The 17,540-nt window shown below is 41.6% G+C and overlaps 1 protein-coding gene and 1 long non-coding RNA gene across 4 annotated transcripts in view; one reads left to right on the top strand and one right to left on the bottom strand.

Moving 5' to 3' along the window:
- The window catches only part of IL12RB2 (interleukin 12 receptor subunit beta 2), a 77,160-nt gene extending 59,907 nt beyond the window's left edge, over positions 1-17,253 (top strand). The window contains exons 11-16 of one of the 2 annotated variants that reach the window (XM_039233463.1): positions 78-176; positions 268-426; positions 5,109-5,246; positions 7,966-8,056; positions 10,488-10,587; positions 15,648-17,253. In XM_039233463.1, the coding sequence (XP_039089394.1) occupies positions 78-176; positions 268-426; positions 5,109-5,246; positions 7,966-8,056; positions 10,488-10,587; positions 15,648-16,181 (1,121 nt within the window). In that variant the 3' untranslated portion in view covers positions 16,182-17,253. The remainder of the gene's footprint in view (positions 1-77; positions 177-267; positions 427-5,108; positions 5,247-7,965; positions 8,057-10,487; positions 10,588-15,647) is intronic. The other variant, XM_039233464.1, reaches the window with a different exon arrangement.
- On the bottom strand, positions 9,414-15,738 carry LOC120232629. 2 transcript variants are annotated; one of them, XR_005528614.1, is made up of 4 exons: positions 15,454-15,738; positions 14,254-14,388; positions 12,772-13,045; positions 9,414-9,720 (listed from the first exon to the last, which is right to left on the bottom strand). It is a non-coding gene; the product is annotated as an uncharacterized LOC120232629 (long non-coding RNA). The 2 variants fall into 2 exon arrangements; XR_005528613.1 differs by lacking the exon at positions 15,454-15,738 and having other exon boundaries at positions 14,254-15,383.
- Positions 17,254-17,540: the final 287 nt, after the last annotated feature.

Here is a 17,540-nt window from a genome sequence, read left to right on the forward strand (position 1 = left end):
TCAGATTTTTAAATGTCTCCCTTTAGTGACTCACATGTGATGGCAAACCTGCTATAAGAACTCCCTTTTCCTTGCAGAGAACATAAAACCCTACAGCTGTTATGAAATCTGTGTGTATGCACTGTCAGGGGACCAGAGAGGATGCAGCTCCATCCGGAGTAACTCAAAGCACAAAGGTGAGCCTTGGAAACTTTTGCCGAATTTTTACTTTAGTTCAATAGTTCGGATTTAAAGGGTGACAAAAGCCTCCTGTGTTCTACTTCGCAGCACCACTGAGTGGCCCCCACATTAATGCCATCTCAGAAGAAAAGGGAAACATTGTAATTTCATGGAACGAAATTCCAACCCAGGAGCAAATGGGCTGCATCCTCCATTATAGGATATACTGGAAGGAACAGGACTCCAATTCCCAGCCTCAGCTTTGTGGTATGTGTGAGGCACAAATGCATTGGGGCCTTTCTTATTTAGATGGGAAAACACAAGTATGTGCCTGTGCATACATACACACAGGTGCTAGTACTGTGACTAGCACATAGTAGGTGCTCAATAAATATTTGTGAAATTAATTGAGTGAAGAAAAAATAGAAGATATCTAAACACACACACACACACACACACACACAACATTACTGAATATATGTTATGTGCCAAGCAAATTGAAGAAATGAAGGTAATGGACTAGGCTGTCAAGGAGCTACTCACATGGGGAGATAGCCTTTCAAAAAGCTGTAATACCTGGAGTGCCTGGGTGCAGTTGGTTAAGTGTCTGACTTCAGCTCAGGCCATGATCTCACAGTTTGTGGGTTCAAGCCCCACATCAGGCTCTGTGCTGACAGCTCAGAGCCTGGAGCCTGTTTCAGATTCTGTGTCTCCCTCTCTCTCTGCTCGTCTCCTGCTCCTGCTCTGTCTCTGTCTCTCAAAAATAAATAAACATTAAAGAAAATTAAAACACACACAAAAAAACAAAACCAAAAAGCAGTAACAGCCTATCAGTACTATTACATAGACCCTTGAGGTTTGTAACAGATGAGTTAGAACTTTTGAATCCCCACATTTGTAAATACTGTGGTAGCATATTATTTTCTCCTTAAAATGGGTAAAATACAATACAGTTTAAGTAACTTCTTATGACCAATAATTATTCTATAACTATAAAAATCCAAAGCTATTAAATCCTGGCTAGAACATTATCTCAAATGATTTCATCTCTCATTTATGTAGCAGCTCCAAGTCACTTGCCAGATATGATGTTTTAATCTTTGACTTACTCAGAGTTGTTATGGGGTTTTTTCCTGGCTTGACCTTCTTTTTATTTCATAAGCAACTGGCTTCCTTTCAGGAGCATTTATCATAAAGAAGCAATATTTTTAAACTAACTTGAGAATAATAAGAAACAAGGAAGCAATATTTTTATTCTTTCATGAGAGCAGTTAGGTCCAGGAGAATGTAACCTGAGATGTGTGTGCCAGAGAGCTGCCTGCAAGAGTGATTTTTTACCTGGAAAACTTTACAAGTTGGTCCTTTCTCTTGACCTTAGAAAGTCTTCAGTATTGCTTTTCTGAAAGTTATGACTTTTAATGCTAGTTACTTTTTATTATATAAGTGCAACTTGCACATAGTAAAAACATTTAAATAGTTCAGAAAGATATAAAAATGGAAATTATCCCTTCCTCCACACTTAGGCTGTTAGCAGTTCTTTACATGCTCTTCCAGGAAAAAAAAAATTAAAAAAACTTAACACATATACAAGCATATATTTGGGGCAATCATCTGTATTCTGACCTACACCTTGCTTTTACCCCTCTCAATAATACAGGCTGGACATCTTTCCATCAGTCCATATGAATTTTCTTCCTTCTTTTTTAAGGGGTCTGTAGAATTCCATTATAAGGCCACACAACCTGTCACTTAACTAATTCACAGCTGATAAACAGCACATATCATTGAACAGAACCGCTTCCTACTGGGCCCGTCAGGGTCAGTCAGTTCTGAAATGCACCCCAGCACAGTTGAATTGATTGACCTCTTCCTAGGCCATTTGGACACGCCCACTTTCCATTTTGGCAGAATTTAAACCAAGATGCCTATTTACAATCAACGCGGTCGGTTGGTTCTTAAAGCTGCTCTTGTACATGTTGAAGAAACTACATATCTTATTTTACCACAAAGCTGATGAATCTGAAGTCTATGTAAGGGCGTTTTAAAATAAATTAAAAGGAGAGGAGGTGCATTGGTGCATTGACAGCATGGAGCCTGATTCTCGGATTCTCTCTCTCTCTGCCCCTCCCCCGCTTGCGCTAATGCGCTCGCACTCTCTCTCTCACAATAAATAAACATTAAGCAGACTCAAAGTCCTATTTCACACCAGTTTAAGTTTTCCTTTTATTCAGTATGCATTCATTGATAATTAGACATGTCCCCTGTCTTCAGGGAGCTCAGTCTCCCAAGGGAGATGGAAAAGCACATAGAGTGATGTGACCGCTGTCATCAAGGGCTGACAACTACTTATTGTATTTGGTAACTAGAAATCATGGGCAAAGCCACACGTGTAGTTTCCAGAGAGTGGTAGAGGGCAGTAGGTTGAGGAGTGAGGAGGAGGGAGAAAGACACGGGGCGGGGGGGTTGGGGAGGCTCACGAACAGAGGAGGAGGATGGAGAGCCAAGGAGGAGGGGCCCCTGTCCCGTGTGTCTCGGCGCTGTGCACTGGGCAGCAGTGCTACGGGCACACGCAGTGTGCAGTGGGAACACTCTGCCCTGCCTGAGCAGACAGGAGGGCTACACCTGGGGTGGGGCATCCTCAGTTTAGTGTCTCCCACAGGTGATTCCGGTTCACAGCCAGTCCTCCAGAAATGTGTTGATACTGCCATGTGCACCAATAGCGCATTTCTCTACTGTCGCACACATTGTGCTTTGTTACTACTTGGCTGTTTTTGTCAACAGACTCTAAGCATCGTGAAGGCAGAAGCCCGGGCGATTTGCTTACCGTTGTCTCCTCCAATGAATCTCCAATACAGCCAGGCATACAGGAGTGAATACTGCCTACTCTTTGTTAAAACAATGTAGATTGTTAGATAATAACTAGTTTCTAGTAACAGTGTGGCTATTTTGTCTGGTACCACTTGATCTTCTTACCTGCAGCCATTCAAATGACTGGCAACTGTCCCTTCTTCCTAAACTGGTGCCTCTGTCACTTAACCACCCCGAGCCTAAAGTTTCAGCCCCCCAAGGATTGAATGTCCCCCTTATCTCTGTTGGTGATCAGAGCCCAGACCAGGCAGCAGAACCAGTATTTCCTGCATGACTTCCTTCTCCCATTACTCAACTCAGTCTGTTTTGCTAGCCAAACTGAGGGAGCCATCAGCCTCCTCACTGCTCCCTCCATAGAGTTTCTATTTTTATTCTTCAAGTATGTGTGTGTTTGTAAATAAACTTCTTTGGCCCAGCAAACCATTCAAGTCTCTTCACTTCTGTTCTGAGGTCTCATTTCACTCTGAGTTAAGTATGCCTTCATAGGGTCGGACCCTTGACTCTGATGCTCACTGATGCTTTGCTGCAGCAAGATGAGCAGAAGGTCTCTCCAAAATTAATTTTTTAATCTTCTGCCATAGGAATAAAGACAGAGTTTTTTAGTTTAATCACATAGCTTAAGTCTGCACAAATTCATCAGGTTAGAGTAGGCTTGGAAATTTTCCACATGGTACTTTTTTCTCAACAGGATGTTAAATATAGGGGTGCCTGGGTGGCTCAGTCAGTGAAACACCTGACTTCGGCCCAGGTCATAATCTCACAATTTGTGGGTTCAAGCCCTCCTTTGGGCTCTGTGCTGACAGCTCAGAGCCTGGAGCCTGCTTAGGATTCTGTGTCTCCTTCTCTCTGCCCCTCAATAAATAAACATTAAAAAATTAAATTAAAAAATATATAAAATATAGAAATTGCTCTGATAGTCACAGCTGTTAAGTGATGTGCTCAGGCCCCTTTGGATTGAGGGGCCATGATATTACAGGACTCCTTGCTGGTAACCCACAGTCATCAGGGGTAGGGGAATACAAGGGCTCTGTTTCCCCACTAGCTGGTGAACTCTTTGAGACAGATTCTGTGCCTTTGTATACTCGGTGACTTATCCAGAGCACAAGCTCAATAAATATTTATGACTGTGGAGATAAATTTAGTAAACAGGAGCATTGTCTGACCTGCCCTGGGGTTTCGAGCTGGTAACTGAAGTTGAGGCTCAAAAGTGCTGGGTTCAAGTTTCATCTTTGATCACCAGCACAGGTACATGTCAGCTGAGGGAGCCAGCAGGTCACTCCTGCCAAAATTCTGCCTTTGATCTTCTAGTCCTCCCGCCTCTCATCCCTAGCTTTTGAGAAGTCAGTCCAAAACTCACATCCAGCAGGTCACTGGAAAAGGAGATTGCCTATGTACTACAGAGGGGAAGAACAACATCATCCTAGTTGCTCAAAAACAAAATCTTCCCTGCGGAAACTCTGTAGGGGTATTGAGAGTGTAAGGGACTGATAATCTAGTTAAACTGCCAAATAAATCCAATCTACATGCCACTTATCTCACTTTTAGATTTTATGTTAAATTGAAGCAGATCATCATTTTAAATCCATTAAGACCAGTATCCAGAACCTACCCCAAAAAAGCAGAAAATCAAAATTAGTGTTAAATGTTTATTTCATTAATTAGCTAACTTAGCTTTCTTGAAAATTCCACTGAAAACAATTGGTATATTTAATTTCCTCCCCAAGAGTTTTCAAATATATCTAATAAATGTTGGAAACGGTATAGTCATAAGAAATAAAAGGAGTTGCTACAGTCAAATAATTTCCAAAGCAGAATGATAAAAGTTCTTTCAAAAGATTCTACCACAGAAAATTATTTTGGTATGTTGTGAAGTGAGACGTCCATAAATGACAGTGTCTTAATACTGTAAAGTATTAAGTACTAATTAACTTGAAGTTTTAAAAAAATTAGTTTTAAAACAGCAATGTGCTTTTTGCTTTCAAATTAAAGCATTAACAACAACAACAAAATAAGTAAAAGCCCACATTCAAATAGTTCCTATAACGTGTGCCTTTCTTTCTGTATCTTTATTCTCCCTTCAGAAATTCCCTATAGGGTATCCCCGAATTCACATTCAATAGACAGCCTGCAGCCTGGAGTAACATATGTCCTGTGGATAACAGCTCTGACAGCTGCTGGTGAAAGCCCCCCAGGAAACAAGAGGGAGTTTTGTCTGCAAGGTAAGAACTTTAAAGATGGCGCAGCCACCCTGGATTCCTACATAGGTGTACAGTCCCACTTGTTTGGCATGGAGGTTATCCGATTTTCTTGAATTCATTAATTACTCTCTTACTGCTCCATCTTTGCACTTGCTGTTTCCTTAAACTGGACTACCCTGCCACTTCATGGTCTCCTTGGAGAAAGTATCTACTTATTTTTCAAAATTCAGCTGAAATGTTTCTCCTCCAGGAAGCCTTCCCAACAGCACCTCCGTAATTCCTTCATAATGCACTACATTTGACCCCTCTTCAAAACACTGAATCCAATAGGCAGGAACTGGTATCTGTTTATCTTCAAGGTCTAGTTCAGTGCCCAGGACATAGTACTTATTCACTAAGTATCTGTTCAGTGACCAATGAGAATAATCTCAGCAACAACAAAGCAGTTATTGCATATCAGATAGCTACTATGCACCAGTCATTGTGTTTAGTGCTTTGCATACTGTAGTTTGCTGGGGTTCTTGTAACAAAGTACCACAAACTGTGTGGCTTAAACAACAGAAGTTTATTTTCTCACAGTTCTGGAAGCTGGAAGTCTTGAGTTCAAGGTATCAGCAAGCTTGTTTTCTTTTGAGGACTATGACAGAATCAGTTTCCTGCTTCTCCTCTCATCTGCTGGCAATCTTTGGCGTTCTTTGGCTTATAGATCTCTGCTTTCATCTTCGCATGGAGTTTTCCTTGTGTGTGTCTCTTTGCTCAAATTTCCTCTTTTTTGAGGACACTAATCATATCAGAGTAGGGCTGTCCTACACCAGTTTGACCTCGTCTTAACTAATTACATCTGCAATGATCCTGTTTTATAATACAGTCACTTTCTGACGCTCTGGAGGTTAGAACTTCAGTGTATGGATTTTTGGGGTAAAAGGACACATTTCACCCTTCATAACACAAACTTTTACTCATTGAATCCTGACCACAACCACATAAAGTGCCTGCTTTACACGATTGTACCTGGCCACACAGTATCAGGCACTCAGTTCAAAATGAATAAAGGAATGAGGGATTAGGATGCCTTTTTACAAGGTCCAGAATGTACAGAAAGATTACCCAATGTCATACAAGTGTCAAGTGGCAGAACTACAAATCAAGCTCAGATTTAATTACTTGAGTTAAATTGGAGTGACCTACCTAACATGGGCTTCCCTCCACTGGCTAAATTGTGCTGTTCTCTCTGGCAGCAGGCGTCTGCATCTGCTCTAAGCATGAAACAAGCTGTTCTTGCTTTGCAACATGGAGTATCAAGTTGATCATTTAGGACTTTGTTCTATGCCAGGTATTTCTCCACTGGGAAAGTTGACAAACCCTCTTCTCATCTCCTAGCGCTTCCACGAAAGTTAACTTGCGAGCAATTAATCAATTAATGGCTCAGCATCTTTCTACTTATGGTACTCTAGACTTGCCCCATCTGCCCAGGAAGGAAGACATATGCTAAAGAAATGTCAGATTGTGTTGTGTGGGGTGAAAACAAAAACTGCCTGCACTGACACCTGTTCAGCCTTGGTGACACGCCTCCTACACCCTCCCTGCTCACCCTCCCCCTGAGCCTGTCCTGCACTCTATCAGAGGAATCTTTCTGTAAGACAGCCTGCTCCATGTTGACATTCCACCTCCTGTTGAAACCCATCAGTGGTTCCCCAGGGACCTTCAAGCTAGAATTCAAACTATTTCATCACCAAACCCTGCAAGATCTGCTCCTGTTCACCCATCTAGCTTCGTCCTCTTAACACACACTCATCTTTCATACTTGAAAGCATGACCAAACTACCTGTGGTTGCCTGAAGGTTCCATGCTGTTTGTTCTTTCCATGCCTTTGCATAGTTCTGTCTAGTATGCTTCCCTAACTTGACTGCTTTGCTGGCTCCAAATCTGAACTTATGACATCATGCCTTTGGGGACAACGTCCTGGTTGCCCTTGGGACCATTTCTCATGCTGTTCCCCTGCTACACTGCCTTCTACATGCCTTTTTTAAAAATGCATATCCCGTGGCATCATGGTTACCTACATGTTTACACATCTATCTCCTGGACTAGATTAATGATTTAAGACAACAGAGCCCATGTCCTCCTCATCTTTGTATTCCAGCACCTAAAAGGGTCTGATACATGGTGAATGCTCAATTCTTAATGAAGAATCCCAACACATAGCAAAATACATCTTCACAGCAAGGAATCCAAACAATTTCACAGAGCTAGTTAGAAGGATTATCCAGTGGTTTGGTAAAATTAATAATACCATTTCTCAAAGGCTTCCTATGTTCAGATACATTGCCATGTGCTATGGACACCATCTCTAATCTTCACAACAACCTGCAAGGTAGATGTCATCATTCACCTTTTACAGATCAGGAATCTGAAGGCCATTGATCACAATCAGTCAGTGGCAAAGCCAGGATTAGAATTCAGGGCTCCTAGTTCACAGCCAGTGCTTGATGCCATACTCCCTCTCCTTCTGCCCCTTTTAGAAGAAGGAGCCCTTGTGGACTGGAGCCCCTTCCTTAGAGCCATAGAACTGGACCCCTTAGGGCCCATTCTCCCTAGCTGAAGGAACAAAACCAAGTTGGCCTTTTTCCTGATCCCATCTACCCAGTAGCTATGGGTAGGTGCCAGAGGGTTCATGCAAGTGAGTATTTTTATATGTTCACTGAAGGTAACTCAGTCACAGGGTTTGCTAACTTTTCAGGTAAAGCCAATTGGAGTGCGTTTGTGGCACCAAGCATTTGCGTTGCTGTTGTCATAGTGGGCATTTTCTCAACGCGTTACTTCCGGCAAAAGTGAGTTGGTTAAATTTTCCAATTTCAGTAATTTATTTTCTTTTAATGATAATAGCTTTTGCCACTTTGGGTCAAATAAATGGACGTTCTCATACATTGCTGGTAGCAGACTAAATTTATTCAACTTTCTTAGACAACAGTATTTTGTTAAATTTTTTAAAAAAATGTTTAAATAGACCTATGACCTATCAATTCCTAACTGGAAATTTATTCTAAGTATATGCAGATATTTAGTGGCAAATATGTTCACTGCAGTATTGTTCATTAAAGGAAAATAATTTGAAATAACCTAACTGCCCAGTGATATGGGATTGGTTAACTACATCACAATAGATCTCATGCTGTATAGCATATTATATCCATAAAATTATAGAAAATGGTGTATTTGCAATATTACATTTTTAAAAGGTTGCAAAGCAGTATGTACTTTCACTTTAAAAAGTACATGCACACATGCATACCTATATGCAAGACAGATCATTTAGCATTGAGTTTGGTTCTGTATGCTACAAGCCAAAATATGACTTTAAAACTAGCTAATACTTTATCCCCCAGGTTAAGAAAGTAAATTCAGGTTGAGGGCTGGTGTAGTAGCTCTACAGGCACCAGGGATCTAGGATCCTTCCATCTTTTTGCACCATTATCCTGACTTGGCTTCCTCAAGCTCACTTCACGGTCCAATGACTGCAGGAACTATAGCCATCACACCTGCATTCTACAACTGTAGAGAGGAGGAAGGTGCCCACATTTCCCTTTTCAGGAGGCTTTACATGAAGAAGTCAGACATGATACTTTTAGTAACACTTCACTGGCCAGAACTTGGTGGGGCAAAGACTTAAAATTGTGATCTTACAGCTGGGCTTGTCGTCATCCCAGTGAGTCAGGGTGCTCTTCCAAAGAGGATGTAGTATTGGGTAGTAATTAACACTCTCTACTGCAAGGATATGCACCAAAACATTGATAGTGGTTTATCAGAATATAGAATAATAGGGGATTTTAGTTCTATTTAACTATTTTCTACAGTTTCCTTAAATAGGTATTATTTTGTAAAGAATTTTTTAATATGTTATTCAATACAGAGTTTTCTTCAAATGTTGTGTAAAGAGAAGGGGTCAAAATAAAACTAGCTCAAAGTCTGTCTCCTAGCCATTGAACTTATCTGAAAGGCTTTACATTTATTGAAGCTCCCATATGTGATAGATACTTCAAAGCAGAGTTCTATTTTGGTAGACTTTGAAAAGGTTTAATTCAAATGGAGTCAAGTAGGATCACATTCATCCTCTTCAGGGAAATATTATCAGTTAGGGTAAAAGCTTTTTTTGTTAAAAGAAAAAAAAAAAAAAAACACCCGCAGATATATGGCTTTAAAAATAGTTTATTTCTCTCCCATATAATAGTCCTGAAGTAAGTCATCCAGGTTGGTTGGCAGCTGTGCTACCCAGTCGTTAGGGACCCCGTTGTCTTCTCCTTTATTGGCTGAGATTCCCTTGGACACTGTCCTCATCTGCATGATCTGTCCTGGGTCACAGGTACCTCTACTCACAGTTGTTTGCAGAGAAACCAGTCACATGGGTACATCACTTGCTAAACATCCAGGGAGCTTTCCATTCTTATTAAACATCAAAGCTTATTAAAGCCAATTCTTCAAAAATGTCTCAAATTTGCTTTGAATTAAAAAAATAAAACATTTAAGTCATGTGCATTTATTAGAAACATTTTTAGGACTTTTTTCCTTTCATGTGATAAAAGTAATATAAACACTTTTTAAAGTATTTTTTAAAACCCAGAGATGATAAAGAAAAAAAGAAGAGCCGTATTTCTTCTGGTCATCAAATACAACTACTGTTAACAGTTTGAATATTTCCCTATGGTATTTTTTTCCTAGGCATTTTTTAAAAACATGGTTATGTTCCTGTTTTGTTCTTTGTTGTGTTTTTCGCCCCCTTTTCCTTTTAGGCACAATACTTTACCTGTTACTACAAACTCTCTTAATTTTTTTAAATTTACATCCAAGTAAGTTAGCATATAAAAAACTCTTTATAAACATTCTAAATAGTAAGCTCCCCACAGGTAGGAAGCATGTCTTATTTGTCATTTCATCCCCAGTATATGGAATGGGCTCATTATACATTAGGGGTTGAGTCAATGCTTGCTGAATGAATGCATGGCCAGATAGTGACAGCTAAAATTACGATGAGTAAAAGTTCCATAATTTATTTAGCAACCCCCAAATGGTTGCATCATGACTCTATCCTCTATCTAAACTTCAGAGAAAACTAGTCTAGCCTTAGATGATGCATCATCCTTCTCCTTCAGTGTTTTTATTTTATTCATTTGCACACCCTACAATGAAATCACTGCACTAAGAACTGATGCTTGCATGCCACCGTGTGCACGCTTAACCAGATGTCATTGTTTTCTTTATCTACAGGGTATTTGTTCTCCTTTCAGCTCTCAGACCTCAGTGGTGTAGTAAAGAAATTCCAGATCCAGCGAATAGCACGTGGGCCAAGAAATACCCCACTGTGGAGGTAAGGTTATAATACCTTAGTGGTGAGTTGATAGAATTCCAGTGATCTAAGTTTCCATTAGAGTTATCAGGAGACCTAGGTGCTTATTAGTTCCTATGGATAAGCTGAAGCCCCTTGTGCTAGGTTACCAACTGAGTCGCTACTCCCCTGCATAAGACTTTTCTGAAGTTTACGACCAAAAGACCCATAGCTTTTCATTCCTCTATGCCATACGTTCCCCTCCTCACCTCCATTCTTCAAAAGAAATAAAACAAGTATTTTTGCCATTTGCTGAGCACTAACTAGCCTGACTCCTCCAAATTCAAGAGAACTGAAGCTTTACTCTGACATTTCCTGTCCTGAGCATTGAACAGATAGAGCTCAGACTATTTTGGCGTTGGCAGGAAGCTAGTCATTCCATTGTGCAACGAGGTTTTATAGAAGGAGAGGTTGCTCTGCTGGCAGATGGGAGAGTGGAGAGTAAAGGATGGGAAGGGCATTGCCGCACAGCCAGGAGGTGAAAACAGCTCACGGGGGGCTAGATGGTCATCTTCGGTGTGTGTGGGGGAGTCTGGGAGTTGCAAGCATCTGAACATGGAGCAATACTGTGCATATAAGAGGAGCAAGGCAGTATGCCAATATTCTTCCCATTGCCCAGGACCTTAGCAGACCCACACTCCTCACACCTTCTAGTCATTCTCCTCCAGGATTCTTCTCCTCAGTTATCAGTGCATTCTCTCATCCACACCCTTCCTCAGGCCAGAAGCCAGTGGTACCAGCCACTGCTCAGGGAAAAGGCAGGTTTCAGCCATGTCTGTCTCAGTGGGAACTGAGGTCACTGCCATCAGTGCCTTTGAAATAAAGTTTGGGTGCAAACCCTACCTTGCCACTTACTATGTGGATGGCCCTTGGACAACTTGCCTGATGATCTGAGCCCTGGTTTCATCCTCTATAAAACAGGAATTGATAATCTCTCTCATGTATACTGTCTGTGAGGATTAAGTAAGATACCATGTAAAGCACATGGTTCATACAAGGCAAAGATCCTTCACTTCATTCCCAGGAAGACTCACATTTGACATCTTCTTTCACTATTGAGGGATTTTGTTTCTGTTATAATAGCAAGAATAATAGTAACAACTTTTATATATGTGCACATATGATTATATATTTTATATGTTATATACAGAATACATAAGTATATAGAATATAGTATATAGTTACATTATTGAATAATATATTCAGGGGTGTCTGGGTGGCTCAGTCAGTTAACTATCTGATTTCAGCTCAGGTCAGGATTTGTGTTATGAGATCGAGCCCCACATCATCCCCACACTGGGCATGGAGTCTACTTGGGATTCTCTCTCTCTCCCTCTGCCCCTCCCCCACTTACACACATGTACTCTCTCAAAAAATAATATATCATATGTTTATACATACAGGCACATTTATTGCAGATTTGGTTTCAAACAACTGCAATAAAGCAAATAATCGCAATAAAGGTAAATGAATTTTTAGGTTTCCCAGTACACATAAAAGTTATATTTATACTATAGTCTATTAAGCGTGCAATGCAGTGTCTAAAAACAATGTATATACCTTAATTTAAAAATACTTTATTAGTAAAAAAATGTTAATCCTCTTCTGAGCTTTCAGCAAATTATAATCACTCATCATAAATCACCATAACAAATAATGAAAAAGTTTGAAATGTTGCAAGAATTACCAAAATATGACAGACACAAAGTAAGCAAATGCTGTTAGAAGAATTATGCCACTAGACTTGTTTGAAGCAGGATTGCCACAAACCTGCATTTTGTAAAGAATAGTATCTGCAAAGTGCAATAAAGCCAAGCACAATGAGTTGTATCTAATATATTATATAACTTTTATATGCCAGGCACTTTAAAAACCTTTCTCATGCATTAAAATCTAATCCACACAACAGCTTTATGAGGTTGTACTACTGTTATGCTCATTTTTCAGATGAGAAAACTGAGGCACAGAGGACTAAGTAACTTGCCCAACGCCAGTCAGCTAGTAAATGGTGGCTCCTGGATTCACATACAAGTAGCATGTGCTATCTGCCACTTACTGTATGCTCTAAAAGATCTTTAAGCATAGGGTGAGGGAAGTGCTTCTAATATTCAACACCTCTGAGCTGAACAGACTAACTGAAGATGTATTCACACACTGGGCCCTCACTTGGTGGCAATCTTGCGATGACCTATGGGCATGCAAGTACCAGGAGCTGAGTCAGCTGAGCTTTAAGATCCCTGTCTTCCAATGCTGACATTCCACCGTCCCACGTCCTAAGAGCCTGAAATAGCATGGTGGGAAACAGCTCTGGGTCAGTCCCGGACACCTGGCTCCCAAACTTGTAGCTTTGGCGTCATGGTCTCTGTTTACCTGTTTGAGCATGAGGGGATACAGAGGCATACAAGGCCTATGAAGGGCCCATAAAAACCTAGAAGAAATGCTGAGAAAGATACACAAAGGGTTAGAGATAGTAACAAGGGAAAAGAGAATGGAAATGGCCATACGTATGCCCCAAGTTGTAGAAGTATGTTCACTGTAGCATTATAAATAGAATGGCAAAAAATTGGGCATAATGCAACCTGCCACCAGGGGAGCAGGTTAAACGTGGGCACAGCCATATGACAGGATATTATGCAACTACTGAAAAAAAAAAAAAAACCCTGAGATCTATAATGTGTCTAAAAATCCCTAAGACACCTAAAGGTTAAAAAAAAAAAAGTTTGCAACAGCTGTCTAAAGTGGGTTCTCATTTGCATAAAAAGGAGAGAAATTTTATATACACTCTCAACTCCAGCAGGTGTATAGGGTATTTCTGGGAAGCCTACATAGGAAACTGATAATGTTGGTCACCTTTGGGTAGTGAGTTGTTGGAGATAAGAGGGCCACTTAATTTTTATTAGAAAGTCTCTTTGAACTTATTTTACAAAACTGTTTGCATTTATATCTTTTGCAAAAAAACAAAACTAAACTAAAAACCGGTAAGTTGGCAAATAAAATTTAGCTTAAACATGGCATCCGTAGTGATGGTCTTGAGGCAGCCTCCGGAACCCTTGACACTCAACCCCTGAAGTGGGCAGACTGCTTCTAAAGACCCAAAGTGCTCTCCCGGTGATAGGCTGAGGCAGACACCATAAACACAACAGTCTGTCTTTCACCTCCAACAAAATTCTCAGGCCTTAGATCCCCCTACTTCTTAAGATGTGGCTAAAAAGCAGGTCTTCAAGCTATGGAGGAAAAGGCCAAATCATAAAGGGGACCACTAGGATGTTCTCCATTTTGAACCTATAGAAGCTAAATAGGGTCCTTGAGGTACCCGAGGACTGCCCTAAGATGTGTTACCCAGAGGGCCTGCTTCGTACATGCTCTAAGGAGCAAGCTCCACCAACATGGTCAGAACCTTCAAGGAGGCAGAGCACATGCCCCACCTATGGAAAATAATTAGCCATGTGTGTATTCCACATAGTCCCTCCCACCTCTGGGTAACCGTGCTTCGGCAGCTGTGCTTTCCAGAGCTGAAGGCCATCTTCCAAGCCAGACTGTTGTGCCAGGGTCAGTTTGGGTAGCCATCAGAAAAGAGCACATCCTCCCCCACCCCACCCCCAACATGCACACGCACGTACACGCGCGCACACACACACACACACTTACCCTCTAGCTTGTCAGTGTCCTTTGTAGAAGTCTGTTCTGAGACAGCACCATCATTCACTTTTGGATGCTTGCCGTGCTCAAGGAAAGGAAGGGGACATCAGAAGCAAATCCAGACCAAAATCCACTCTTGCACAACTTGGCATTTGACAGATGGGGGAACAAAAGGTCAGAGAGGTTGATGGAGTTTCCCCAAGCTATAGAGCATCAGACTTGAGACTAGTCCTCAGGGTTTTCCCTGTCATCCTACTCCTCCCTTAAGGCCTGAAAGATACCCATTCAAAGATGGCTTAAGAACATGTAAGAAAAAACAAAAAAACGACGACAGTATAAAACATCATGTGCCAAGAACCCGATTGGTGGTTTCTTTGCTGGTGTAGGAGTCCAGGGAAGGAAACAATCACTAGGGGCTCACTAGGGGCGCCATGAAAGAGGAAGGCATCAAGCAGGAAAAGGGACAGCAAACAAAAGCAGGGTGGAGGCTAGTATGGAAGCCGAAGCGTGGTGGTAGCACTGAGAAAAAATGTGTTTAGTAAGACCAGGACAGTCCTGAAAGGTTTTGAATGGAAATATGGGGAGGTAGAGGAAGGTGCAGAACCCACTGCCAAACTAAAGGCTGGAAGGTTCACTGCATATTTAAGTCTGAGCTGTTGAAGTCTTTGGAACTCTGCTTTAAAAAGATCAGTCAGTGTGAAAGATAGTTTTGAGGGTGTAGGTTGAGCCCAATAAAGCCCAGAAAGAGAAATGTTAACAGAGTGCTTGGACTTGGAGGACTCAGGAATCCACAGTTAAGTTTGGAAAGGAAAGAGCTAGGACACTGAAGAACTGGTAACTGAAGTGATGCTTACTAAGGTAAGAGTGTAACAGACCAAATTAGCTGTAGGGGGGAAAAAAGATAAAAATTTCTTCCAAGTTACTCCAGAGGGTCTTTCTTAAGAGCAGAACTGAGGAGAATATTATTACCCTGAACCTTTGAGTAGTTGCACCAAAGCTCAAAGTCATTAGCATCTCTTAAAAATCTCTTCATAATATTTCTCAAGCCTATGTTTACCTATCAAAAGAACTAGCAGGTTCCAGAACAGACCAGTACTCCTTGCCCATCACCTTCCTACCTGGAAAGTATCTCTCTCAAGATTCAGTTCTAGAGTGACTTTCAAAGCCCCACAACTCTCCCCCCCCCCCCAATCCTAAGGAAGTACTCACTGGCTGGGGGTTGAGAAGTCCATGGCTCCTGTCAGTTCCCAACATTAACTGCTTCACTCCTGCCACAAAGTCAAGGGCCCACAATGTCCCACCTGGAGCCAATTAGGCAGTACAGAACCCTGAAGTCCGTTGTCAAGGGAGAAGTATCCTTTGTAACAGAGCTGTATTATTAGCCTGTTTCTCCCCTTTCTCAGAAGATGCAGCTCCCCTTGGATAGGCTGCTGACAGACTTGTCTACTCCTGAAGAACCTGAGCCGCTGGTTATCAATGAAGTCCTTCAAGTGACCCCAGTCTTCAGACATCCTCATCACCCCAACTGGCCAGACAGGGGACGAGGGGTCCAAGGTCACTATACCTCTGAGGAAGACACCCGATACAGTGCCTCAAGCCTACCACCTCCCAAAGCTCTCATAGTAGAGACAGGACAACTCGTGGATCTATACAAGATGCTGGGGAGCAGGGGCCCGGACTCAAAGCCAGGACACCTAGCCGGCCCCGTGACAGTTTTCCCAATGGACTACCTTCCCACCCATGAGGGATACTTACCCTCCAATGTAGAGTATCTTCCTTCACACGAAGCTCCTGTAACTGATCCTCTGGAAGAACTAAAGCCTCAGCAAATCTCTCTTTCCATTTTCCCCTCAAGTTCTCTTCACCCACTCACCTTCTGTGATAAGAAGCTGACTCTGGATCGGTTAAAGATGGGGTGCAGCTCCCTCATGCTGTGAGTAGGGAAGCTTGGAAAGCCCTTGTGCCCAACCCCCAATGTGTCCCTCATCCCCAGCCCACTGCCCCAGCAGTCATCCCCTCTGGGGTTTTGCTATCAAGTCTGTTTCCAAATAAAGGGCAAACAAAAAGCTCAGGGTGAATCTTGGGAACTGAGAAATGGCTGTAACCCAGATGCCTGTCTTGCCTTCTCAAGTTAACCCTTGAACAATGTCAAGGTTAGGGGCACAGGCTTAAATCTGCATAATTTCTGACTCCCCAGAAAGTTAGCCATTGTTGGCTTATTAACCACTCTTATTGGTAACATAACCACTTATTTTGTATATGTATTATATAAAGCTAGAGAAAAATGTTAAGAAAATCATTAAGAAAAAATAGATTTATAGTATTTATTGAAGAAAATCCACCTAAGTAGACCCACACAGTTCAACCCTGTGTTATCCAAGGGTCAGTGGTATATCGTGTGTACCTAAAGACTCCAATGTAGGTTCCCACACCTTTCTTCACCAGGTTGACCAGTAAAGGGAAAGAATAGAATGGAAATCAAGTCTCTTACTAGCAATGGCTAACAGTCCAAGCTTTATAAAGCTGCTGCTCCATACCAGGTCATACACCTAGATCAGTAGCATCCAACAGGCCTAAGACAGGAATGTTCTCTAAATCTTTACTGTTCAGTGCAGGTGATATGAACCACGTTTGCTGTTGACCACTTTGGAATGTGTCTAGTATGACTGAGAACTGAATTCTGATTGTAATTAGTCACATATGGCTAGTGGCTACTATCTTGGAAGGCAGAAGTCAAAATGACAGATACACTAAAGTATTACAGGGAGTCTTCAAAACAGATCAACCCAGTTTTATAGGGGAGGACATAAAAGATTGTGGTAAACATCAGTATTAAAAGGGCTTCCAAGATGGTCATGACTGTTCTTATTTGTGAAAGACTATACAAATATACCTTTTGTCCTGTTGTTTTATTTTCTTTACCCTCTTTCAGTGAATGAAGAACAGCTTAATGGTGGAAAGTTACTGTAAACTCACTATATGACCTTAGGCAAACAGCTTCCCCTCTCTGAAATCTAATGTTTTAGAAAGGAGTGTGCCAAAAGCTTTCTGACACCTTGCTTCCTTTATGCTGCAGCAGCTGCTGCCTTCAGGATCTAGGCTATCTCAGGGTCTAAGACCCAAACCACTATGATTGCACTCACATGCATCCTGCATTTCCTTCCTCAGAAAGAGGAACTGGTGCTGAACTGAGCCCAGGAGGTAATTCTTTTCCCAACATGAACTTGGAACATGATACATGTTTTACTCACTTAAAGCTGTGGCCACTGGTTTGTCACCTTCCCCACCCCAACACT

The sequence above is a fragment of the Hyaena hyaena genome, unplaced genomic scaffold, assembly GCF_003009895.1.
Source record: "Hyaena hyaena isolate Hyena2069 unplaced genomic scaffold, ASM300989v1 scaffold_75, whole genome shotgun sequence".
NCBI classification, from domain to species: domain Eukaryota; kingdom Metazoa; phylum Chordata; class Mammalia; order Carnivora; family Hyaenidae; genus Hyaena; species Hyaena hyaena.